Source organism: Chrysochloris asiatica, unplaced genomic scaffold (genome assembly GCF_000296735.1).
Source record: "Chrysochloris asiatica unplaced genomic scaffold, ChrAsi1.0 scaffold00014, whole genome shotgun sequence".
Lineage (NCBI taxonomy): Eukaryota > Metazoa > Chordata > Mammalia > Afrosoricida > Chrysochloridae > Chrysochloris > Chrysochloris asiatica.
Genome location: NW_006408532.1, coordinates 1,972,883 through 1,983,957, shown reverse-complemented (window position 1 = coordinate 1,983,957; position 11,075 = coordinate 1,972,883). Strand labels below are relative to the sequence as shown.

Here is an 11,075-nt window from a genome sequence, read left to right as displayed (position 1 = left end):
CACACACACACACTGCAGACTACATACACACACCAAACTATACACACAGAACAGACCAGACTACACACACATACCACAGACTATACACACACACATACACACCACAGACTGCACACTCATACCACAGACTACATGCGCACATCAGACTACGCACACACCACAGAATACATACACACACCACAGACTACACACACACACACCACAGACTACACACATATATATGTCTGTGTGCCGTGGGGCCGGTTCCGACTCATAGCGACCCTGTACAGGGTTTCCGAGGCTGTAAAATCTTTACGGGAGCAGAACCTTTATCCCACGGCACAGCTGGTAGTTTTGAACTGCTAACCTTGAGGTTCGCAGCCCAATTCGTAACCCCTACACTACCAGAGCTCCTTACACACATATATAAACACACTCCTAATGCAGCTCTGGCTGTTAATCTCTGTTGTTAAATGCCCGTCGAGTTGGTTCCAACTCATAGCGACCCTGTACATCACAGCGCCACACCAGGACTCCATTAATCTCTACAGGAATACATTTCCCGAATCTCGGGTTCTAATCTGAAGCCTCTATGCTCCTGGGACCTGTATGAGCAGTGCTGGTTTCTACCAGGAAAGTGCATCTTCAGAAAGCGGCTCCGTATCAGCAGATGATGCTACATGAACTCAGATGTAGGAAGCTAGGAGACTGGCAGGGATGAATGGAGAACAGCGGCTCCCTAAGGAAGCAGCCATCCAGCATGGACCCATCTCCTTCCTGAACACATGGGGGTGCATTTGCCTAGATCTGGGCAGTGCCTAAGATGATCACCTTCTGAAAATCACCATGAAAAAGAACTGACTCTAGAGAAAACTGGGTGCCCCTGCCCTCCCCACACAGGCCCATGGGTAAACGCTGACATGCCTCTTTGTAACACACATGGAGTCCTATTTTGGTGTTCCACCGGTTCCTATTTTCCAATGAAATTTTCTCATCATCCATCATTCCAAGGCTCACAATAAGTTACAAATCTAACACTGGATTCTGAAGCCCACCATCATTTTTCCCCATGGTACAGTCCAGACCAATGAACTCAGGGTTCAAGGTTCCACCTGCCACACCTCTTGTGGCACCCTCCCAAGGACCCTGCTCTCCAGCCAAACCAGGTCACCTATTGAGCCTCAGCACCTCTGTGCACCCTGTTCTCACCTGCCCTGCCCTGTCAGCTCCAGGTCACGCTTGTGATCCAGCCACAACATCACCTCTGCCTGAGTGAGCCACCACACTGCCTATCAGAAAACCCCAGGTAGAATCAACTGCCCAAATGCTCACCCCAAGAAGAATGGACAAAGCAGATAACATATAGCAATAAAGATGGAACTACGGCTGCATGCAACAGAGGCCCATCTCCCCTCTCCAGAGCTTAGACCCAGTCATTCTTTCCTGGAGGGGCTGTGAGGCCACTTGAGGGGCTCATTTCACTGTATCGGAGGCAAGCACAGAACAGGTGCTTGGGGAGTGTTTGTGACTTGAGAGAAATGAGGAGAATTTCATGTTCAAAAGTAGTGTTTTCCTTCAGTAACTGGAGAGACGAGGATACAAGTGAATGTCCCAACACAATAGTCTGGGACCACTGGGGGGCGCTGTTGAGGTGCAGGTGGACTCGGCTTACCTAGGGAGTGGGCGGCCGTGGTCTCGGAGCTGAAGAAGCGGCCCAAGCCAAGGTCACCGAGCTTCACAACGCCTGTGGCTGTGATGAACACATTGGCCGGCTTGATGTCTGCCAGGGAAGGAGAAGGGGTTGGTGTGAAGCAGGAGGAAGGAGGAGGCCTGCTGGCAGCCAAGGATGGAGGGCCCTTTAGACAAGGGTGGGCCCTGCCCTTGGGCTCACTCTCAGGGCAAGATCCCAGCCCTGGCTCTGTCCTGCACTGGCCATGGGACCCCAAGAAATTTACCTTCCCTCTCAGCTTCCTCAAATGGAGTCTTGGTGTGGTGCTGTAGGATAAGTATTGCACTGGACTGTTAGCCTCAAGGTTGGTAGTTCAAACTCACCAGCTACTCTTTGGAAAGCCTACATAGGGTCACTGTGTCAGAAAGGACTCCACAGCACTGAACAATAACAATACTACCAAAATGGGTCTAACTTCAGGGATTTGTGTATTATTGTTTTCTGTTTTACAGCTGTACTCCTAGTGCCTAGAATAGTACCTAGTAAGCACTCAAGAAAAATCTGTGTAATAAATGGATGAAGGACTCAGTGAGGTAATTTGTGTTGTACCAGTGATAAGAGCAGTCCCTGGTACGCAGCAGAAACTGGTGGATACAGATGGAATGAATGAATGAATGAATGAGGGAATCAGTGAAGTGAAATGTGTCAAGTACCCGGCACCCTGCCTGGCATCCAGGGTATCTTCCCAATCACTCAGAGATGACGACAACTTTTGGAAACACTCCCTCGTAGGCATCTCACCTTTGTTGCCCAGCCAACTTCTACTAAGACTTCAAAGTCCATATAAAAGTTCCCTTCTCTGGGATGCTTCCCCTGACCTCCCCAGGTGGAGCTGGCTGCAGACTGTAACTGCTCATGCCTGGCACCTTCTCTGGGATGCGTCCCCTGACCTCCCCAGGTGGAGCCGGCTGCAGACTGTAACTGCTCATGCCTGGCAGTCTCTCCAGTCAGTCCCTCTGCTGAGTGTCAGGGACTGAGCATGGCTCCTGCTCCCTGGGGTTCATGTGACTTCCTGACATCTGCTGGGCCCCATCATGGGGTTGTCCCTGACATGGGTTACGAGGCGTGTGTGTACAGTTGGGCCTGGGGCCTCAACTTGCCTACTCTCTGATCCCTGAAAGGAACACAAACTGGCCCGTCTTTGTTAGGCAGGGCTGTTTCTGAGTTGCTGGGGGGAAAGCTGCCTTGTGGGGCAACACATACCTCGGTGCATGACCCGGCGTGAGTGCATGTGCTCTACAGCGCTACACAGCTGCACAAAGTACTTCCACACCGTCCTCTCGGGGATGAGTCGCTTCTGCTTCTTAAAGTACTGTGGTGGGAGAGAATAAGAGACATAGACAGGCCTAGGTGAGAGGCCATAGGGAAGGAAGAAACAGACACTGACCCCAGTCTTGTCTCCAGCGGGCAGCCTGGCACCTGGCTTAGGTGGGTGCTCAGGCTACTGAACAAACAATGCGGACAGGAATGAGTGTTCACACCTCTGCTGTGGACCACCTGTCCATCCCCCACCCAGTAGTGAATGCTCCCTGAGGTTGGCGTAGGATGCATCTGTCCCCGGCCTGCCCAGAGTGTATTCCAGGATGGGATGCATATCTGGACTGCATTTGGTGAAAGCAGTTTTCAATCACATGGGAGAAAGATGAGGCTGTCTGCTCCTGTAAAGATTTACAGTCTCGGAGACCCTGTGTGGGGTTGCTATGAATCAGAATTGACTTGATGGCATTGAGTGAGTTTTCAATCACACTTTTTCTGGAATCATCTGGGCACGCATTTGTCTCTTCCTCCTAACTCACTGACATGGAGCTCCTACAAGGGTAGGCTGGGGTAGGCACTCCGTCCCCAGTCCCAGTCTAGCTCTTCCTTGGCACTGACAAGTCTCAGAGCAACAGTGGTCGTTCACAACACAGCCCGAATCTAATGTAAAAGCGTTTTACATTCTCAAATGAATCCCCCAGTTTCAACAGGTGAATCTACTTCAGGGCCTAAGATAGATGCTCAATGCTCCAGAAAATTAAGAAGATTCAAAACAAGATGCCCTGATTGTATGTGACATAGGGTCCTGGAAGGAGTAAAGGGAAATGCGTCCTTGTCCAGAGTTCAGGTCAATAAGCACTCCATGGGGGTCCTGGATGCCAACCTCAGAGCTGGAGGTGGGTTTGCTGGAAGGGGTAGAGTCATGATGACTCAGGAGCCTAGTACCTGAGTAACAGGGTTTTCTTCAGGGACGTCCCATTCATTCAGGACAGCCCTTGCTTCTCAAAGGTGAAGTTGTGGCCCATTTGCCAGAGCAACTGGTCAAGGAACACAGGAACCAATCCAGGATGTCCTCACCAGCCTCGGAAGGGGGACTTGGGGTGGAAGAAAAGGACCTAAGCTCACATTTGCTAAGTACTTGGTATGTGCCACACACTGTGCTGGGCCCTCAATCAGGATGACAGATGAGGAAATTAAGGGTCATACAGTAGCTAGTAAGGGTCACTGCTCAATCCCAGGTCTTCTGGCAGCAATCCCTGATGCACAGCTGAGCTCAGACAGTCTCAGGAAATACCCAAAGGCCCACAGCTGGAGAGGTGCCTCCCACGGTGGGACAGTCACAGCTGGCAGCCCTGGGTTGTAGTAAAGCCCCCTGAGGCTCTTTCAAGGCTCCATTTTGGGAAAGGGACCTCAAGGGTAAGCCATCCCAGGTTCCCAGGACAGAGTCCCCAGTCTAGGCCAGCCCCAGGTCTCTGTGAAGGGTTGGGGCTGGGATGTTATTTGCAGTGTGCTGTTGGTTAATCCTCATTACAGTATTTAAGTGGGACTCGTGAAACCGTAAGTGGTGATTCTTTAAATGTCATGTCCTATAAGTACCACCTGACATTTATCAGGAAGGCTCAGGGTCTCTGGTGGCTTCTGGGTGGCAACAGTTCCCAACTTCACCATTCCTAGTAAATAATGCTGACGTCATGGCCCTGGTGGGACTGCCTGGATGCTAAGACACAGGGTCTACTGGCCAGTCCAGTATACTGCTGACCATGGAGAGAGAGGCCAGCTGGACCCTGGCAAGGCCCTCATTCTCCTCAAAGCCCAGCAGCATTTGGGGAGTGAGAAAGACCCAGGAAACTGAACTCCTTCCTACCAAGGACCAGGAACTGTGCTGGGCATGTTACAGATAGGGAAACCGAGGCACAGGCCCCTGCCCAAGGAGCACCCAGTGGGTGTGTCTGACTGATCTCAGCACTACTCAACCCTGCCTCTCCTACTTGATGGTTCTGCTGGTGAGTTGGACCAGAGGCCCAGGAGAGGAAATAGGAACAGGCCTGAGAAGGGGTGCAAGAGGCCCACAGTCAGCAGGGCAGGATGGTGCCAAGCTGGCCTGAAGAGCCTAGAAGCTAGGTCGCTGTCCAGAAACCCAACCTGCACATAGCCCCCATTTAAAACCCTGTGAGGTCAGGGAACTGATCTGAACCCAGTGACCACAGAGAAGGGATGGAGGGTAAAGGAAAAGTGGGAAGGGGGCATCTTACCCCACCCCTCCCCAAGGCAGGCACAAGGGGGTACTGGACACCCACATACCTCTTCTTCTCTCTTTAAACTAGGAGCTTATACTAGGCCCTGCAGTTCCCATAATGCTCTCGTCCTGGGAACAGGGTGGAAATTAAAAGTGCGGAGCAGGAAAAGGAGGGATTTGAATCTAAAGGAACCCTGGCATATCGGGTTAAGCACTGGACTACTAATTGAAATGTCAGTGGTTTGAACCCACCAGCTGCTCTGTGGGAGGAAGCTGTGACAGTTTGTTTCCATAAAGAATTATGACCGCAGAACCTACGGAGCAGTTCTCTTCTGTCCTGTTCAGTCGCTAGAGTCAGAATCAACTTGATGACAGCTGGGTAAGCAAGTGTGACTCCAAAGGAGTCCTGGTGGTGCAGTAGGTTAAGTGCTGGGCTGCTAACCAAAAGCTGGGCAGTTTGACCTCATTAGGCGCTCTGCCTGGGGAAAGACTAACAGCCTCAGAAACCCAATGGAGCAGTTCTACTCTGGCCTTTAGGGTTGTTGTAAGCTGGAATCGACTTTGCAGCACTAGGCTTTTTGGTTTGTCTGACTCCATCCAGCCCCACAGGGTATCTGGGGTCCACTGGGACTGGGGGCAAGGTGTCCTCCCTGTGGGACTTGTCTGGGGCAACGGCAGGAGGGGGGGACTTTCCTCCATCTTCTGCTCTTCCTCTCCATCCGCCCAGCACAGCAGACCAAGGCACAGGCCCCACCCCCACCATGGCAAGGCTGCGGCAATGGGAGCCCCTAATGGTGGTCTGGAGACATGGTCTAGGCCAACAGTGGGGTGAAGGCCTTGAGCAGAGAGTGGAACTTCCCCACCCTCTAGAACACAAAGACAGACTGTCACTCCCTTGATATGCAGGACTTGGGAGCTTCTTGCTGACTTTGGAGCCAGGTTCTGAGTCCTGAGCCCTTCAAGGCCCTCACATACTCCTCCCTCACCAACTCTAATGCTCTGGATGGACTCAACTTCTTGGGGGGACTCCTGGGGTTTTCATGCCCCTTCCACCCCCCACCCCCACTTGCTCACCAACTGTTCCTGTGGTCCTCAGGATGTCACTTCCTCTAGGAAGCTCCCCTGGTTCTCACAGGACTGGTCTCCACTGGCTCACACAGGGCTCCTGGGCCCACACCAATGCCCTCCCCACCCCTCTGTGCCACATCTTGGTACAGAACTGGCACGGAGTGGGGCCTTGGTGCATGCGTGTTCAGCATGAGAACACGTGAAGGAGAAACAAGTGAAGTTGGGGTGGGGGGAGGCAAGAAGGAGGAAGTAAGACATGATATACCACATCTGTTCCCACTAGGGATCTGTGTGAAGATTAACATCTCTACAAATGCATTAATATGTCAACGAAAATATAAAAGCAGGTGATAACAGCTCAAGTAATGACGCTTCCCAACGATGCCCATATTCCTTGGAGCCAAATTTCAGAAGATCAAGCGCCAGCAATGGCTCACTCCCCAGTGCCTAGTGGGAAAGACTGAGAACCCTCTTCTGGCCCTGTTTTCAAGTATGGCTGGGACCAGGGCAGGGGTCTGAGGGTGGCCCAGCCTTGCTCAGGAGCCAGACAGACTGAGATATTGGCAAGGTGCTGGTAACAGGGGCCCTTAATGGTGGCCTGGAGACATGGTCTAGGCCAGCAGGGGGGTGGTGAGGGGCTTGAGCAGAGAGTGGAACTGAGAGTAGATCTGGGGGTCAGGCAGATGTAGGCTCCTGGTGGCTCAATTTCTCTGGCCCCTGCTTTCTTTGTGTGAGGACAGTGAGATGGCATGGTACACGTGTTCCTGTTTGTGTCATGGCTCACAGCAGGGGCTTGATCAATCCAGCCTTACCTAGGGTGGGGCAGGGGGCAGAGCAAGAGCCAGACCTGGCACTGAGTGGCTGTAAGGCCTCTGGCTCAGTCATTAATGGGAGTGATGATGCCCCTCAGAGCTGGAGGAGCCTTGGGCAGATCATCTTGGGGATGGTGACCACTGTGGGTCCCAGGCTGGGAACCAGAGACCTGGGTCACAAACATGGATCTGCCCCCACATTGCTGGGAACCCCCTGGTAAGTGTTGTAACCTATCAGGGCTCAGTTTTTTTGTGTGTAAAATGAGGCACTAGATGGATTCCCAGATTCCTGACCTAGGAATGGGGTGCTGCTGTCCCTGCTCCTCCTGGAAGGTGGGAGAAGTGGCCCATGCTCTCATGGGCAGGCGGGGCAGTGGGGTGGTCAGAGGGTCATTTCCAGCATGGCTGGCCCTCTCCCAGCCACCTGACTGTCTGAGCAACATCTCTGCCTGCTTGTGCAAACCAGGCTCTCTTAGGCTGAGCTTCCCTGAGGCTGATGGGAAGGAACGGCGCACCCAGAAGTTAATGGCAACTGAGGACAGAGTCTGAGACGGAACTATGAACCATGGCAGAGACCTGTGGGCATTGGCAAGGGGGTTGCTGTCTCCTCCACTAAGGCCAGAGCATTAAGGAACTTGGACTGGGAGGTACCCTCACCTTGATCATCTGTGAGAGGTCGCCCGCATCAGCCAGCTCCAGCACAATGTTCAGCTCATTGTCCTCGATAAATGAGTCCAGATACTTGATGATGTTTGGATGGTTCAGTTGCTGTAGGAGAGAAAGCAAGAGGAAATGACACCAGTCAAAGACAGCACGCAGCACAGCCCCAGTGTCTGTCTGTCCGTGCTGATGACCACCTGGCACCTGGTGGCAGAATCTGGCATATCTGGAGAGGCGGCTGCTGGGGGCTGGGGGGCAATGGGGGAAGGCCTGCCCTTGGGAGTCAGATAGACTGGGGTGACACTGGGAAAGCCATTTTGCACCCCAAGTCTCAGTTTCTTCATCTGTAAAAAGGGCATAATGCTCTGAAGAGTGGCTATAAGATTAGATGGACGAATGTTCTTAAAGTGTCTAGCAGTGCCTGGCCCAGAGCCCAATTCAACAGACTGCTATGGAGACCTCCACCACCACCATCAGCAGCACTAGCCAGGACCCTGAAGGGAGGGCTGAGCCCCCATGGCTGTCCCTGGTACTCAAGAGTGTGTGTCAGTTTCCTTTTTCATTCCCACTTACTCAATTGCTGACACACCCCTGTGGCTTCCTGGCAGGGGACCACTCTGATGAACTTGCCTCTCATCTTCCCATTGAGCTGAGGCTGTTGCCAGGGGGAGCATGGACATGAAGGCACCCCACCTGTTGAATGTCAGCCCCTGCCTGGCAACTGCTTTGGTTTACAAAATCATAACAGGGTCCGTCTGTAACCAAAATGGACTATTTGCACCAAAACTGGGGAAGCAGAGGGGATTCAGCGGTCCTCCCCTAATATGGAGATCCAATCTACAAGGCTCTGTTAGCTAGAAACCAGAAACCAATTTAGAGCCTATTTTCTAAAAACGCTAGTGGGAGGGCGACAGGCATCTGTGCCACACACACACACACACACACACGCGCCCCCTGTGCCCTTCCCTGCGCCCATGGCTTCTAAGTCAGGGGAGCACTGGTAGACAACACACAGCCACACACCTCATTCATTTTCCAAACCAGCCTCATTCAGCCTCCCCCCAGTGACTTGCCTCATGCCTGTCCCTCTCCTGAGAGCAATCATCTCTCTGCCACACTCTCAGCTTCTGGGCAGCCTGGCTGTGGGGGTGGCTGCTGAGGAGGAAAGGTGACAAAACAAGCCGCGGGCACTGGACATCCCCCTCTTGTTTGACTCTCTGGGACTCACGGGGAATGGGTCTGTCGGTCGACAGTCCATCCTCCCTCGCTGGGTTGTATCCCTTGGGTCTCGTTCTCAGCAGTGATAAAATGACATGCTGATTCTACACCTGTCCCACCTTTATGGTGGGAAGTTTTGGTTTTGGGGTCCTGGCATGTTCCTTCTCGAAGCTCCTTTCCCCTGGCCCATCCTGTTAGCTAAGGATGTGGATCTGTGTTCCCCAAAGAGGCTGGGGCTGGCTGCTAGGGCCGCCTGCTTCTGACACCAGGTGCCTGGGACTTAACGCTTGAGCCCTTCGAATATATTTGCTTATGGATTCTCCCATCCTTCTAAAGATATCCCCCTTTTCACAGAAGAGGAGGCAGAGGCCCTGAGAGGTCAGCAGCTTGTCCACGGTCACATGGCTAGTAAGCTGGAGCGGGTGCATGCTCCATGGCACTAGGCTGCCAGGCTTAGGCCAAGAGAAAACAAAATGACTCCTAACAGGGCAGGGACCACTTCAAGGCAGGGGCTGTGGCCACACATTCTTGTGCCCAGGGACCTGGAACAGACTGGCTTTAAAAAGGCACTCAACATGTTCTCTGGGCAATTCCTTCACTCAATGTGGGCAGCACAGGTGGAAGGAGGGGAGGGTAATTGTTTCCCAAATTTGGAAAATCAGAGTCCCTTACACATCGTTTTCAGGTGCCAACGTTGACCATTACTTAAGGTTTTAAAAAGTTAGTATTTGAAAGCTCTTTTACTATCTCTAATAGAGTTAAAACGTCTCCCTCAGACCACCCTGCCTCCAGACTCACCTCCATGACACACTGCTGGCAGTGGCTCAAGCCCACCCAGCTCTAACACCCCTCCAGTGACTCCCCTATGCTCCCACTTTCAAGCTTGCTATCCTGAGGCTGGCATTTGAGGCCATCACAATCTGGCCCCACCAACTCTCCAGCCTCATCCCTAACACCTCCACACCCCTCATCTACACCGTGGATTTCCTAACACAGACTTCTTTTCTGCCTTCCAGCTGATTCCAGGACAGGACTGTGAGCTCCCTGCCCCATGTTACCCCAGACAGGCACTGTCTGCTGCCCACCTGTTCCTCATCAACCTGGAGTCCATGAAGATAGGGCCCAGGATTGCAAACCCGGGGCGGGGCCAAGAACACTCAACTACTGATCTGAAGTTCTGCAGCTGCTGCTTTGGTGAGCTTCCAACTACAGGCAGCCCCAATTTACTGCATGCTGCCAGGTAAACTGTGTGCTTTGTGGGAAGGGTGGAGGATCCCATAAGCACCTACTGTGTGCTGTACCGCATTGGTCTCTTTTTAGACATTATTTTATTCAGTCATCTCGATCCTCCGAGATCCCAGGTTCCAAGAAGTCTTGCCATTGAGCAGATGGGCAAACAAAACTCAGAGAGGTTAAGTCACTTGTTTAAGGACACACAGCTCAGCTCATAAGTGAAGATATCAGGATTTCAACTCAGGCCCCTGTGCCCCAAAGCTCACACCTTTTTTTAATATCCAGGCTCCTCTATCACTTCTAAGGTCCCAAACAAAACCCTAAAAATGGGGTGTGGGTAGAATCTCCAGGAATGCACAGCCCCAGGTCAGGGTTAAAGTCTAGTCCAGAATATTGTTCTGATTCTGGGGAGACCAGAACAACTGTCCCCTGCCCACTGTGTGCCTTGCTCTTGCACATCTGTTACTCGGTGCAACTCCATCTGGTCAGCCCACCTCCCCTAAACTAAGTCTGCCCATGAGGGGAAGGGCACATCTAACTTCAGTCAAGAAGTCTCCAGCTGTGTGTCCTACCACAAGCTGGGAGGCTTGGGGAGAGCTCAACAGCATGACCACACAAGGGTACCACTGCCCCCAGGTGACCTTGACTGTGAACCTCCCCAGGGCCCCAAGCAAGACAAACACACCTCTGTGGCTGAATATTTAAAGCATGCCTTGCCTCAATGAAAAATAGAAGAATAAAGGCTGAGAGGATGAAAAAGATACAGGGAGATGGACACAGAGGACCACAGTCTGATCAGATGTCCACACTTAATATTTTCCTCAGGCAAGCAGGGGCACAGGTCACTGCACAGTGCTGATATGGGCGAGGATAGCTGACTTGG

The 11,075-nt window shown here is 52.4% G+C and overlaps 1 protein-coding gene across 1 annotated transcript in view; it reads right to left on the bottom strand.

Moving 5' to 3' along the window:
* NEK6 (NIMA-related kinase 6) overlaps nucleotides 1–11,075 on the bottom strand; it is a 44,963-nt gene that overhangs the window by 21,202 nt on the left and 12,686 nt on the right. The window contains exons 4-6 of the mRNA XM_006834750.1: nucleotides 7,739–7,849; nucleotides 2,912–3,020; nucleotides 1,652–1,759 (exon numbers count right to left, since the gene is read on the bottom strand). Of these exons, the coding sequence (XP_006834813.1) occupies nucleotides 1,652–1,759; nucleotides 2,912–3,020; nucleotides 7,739–7,849 (328 nt within the window). The remainder of the gene's footprint in view (nucleotides 1–1,651; nucleotides 1,760–2,911; nucleotides 3,021–7,738; nucleotides 7,850–11,075) is intronic.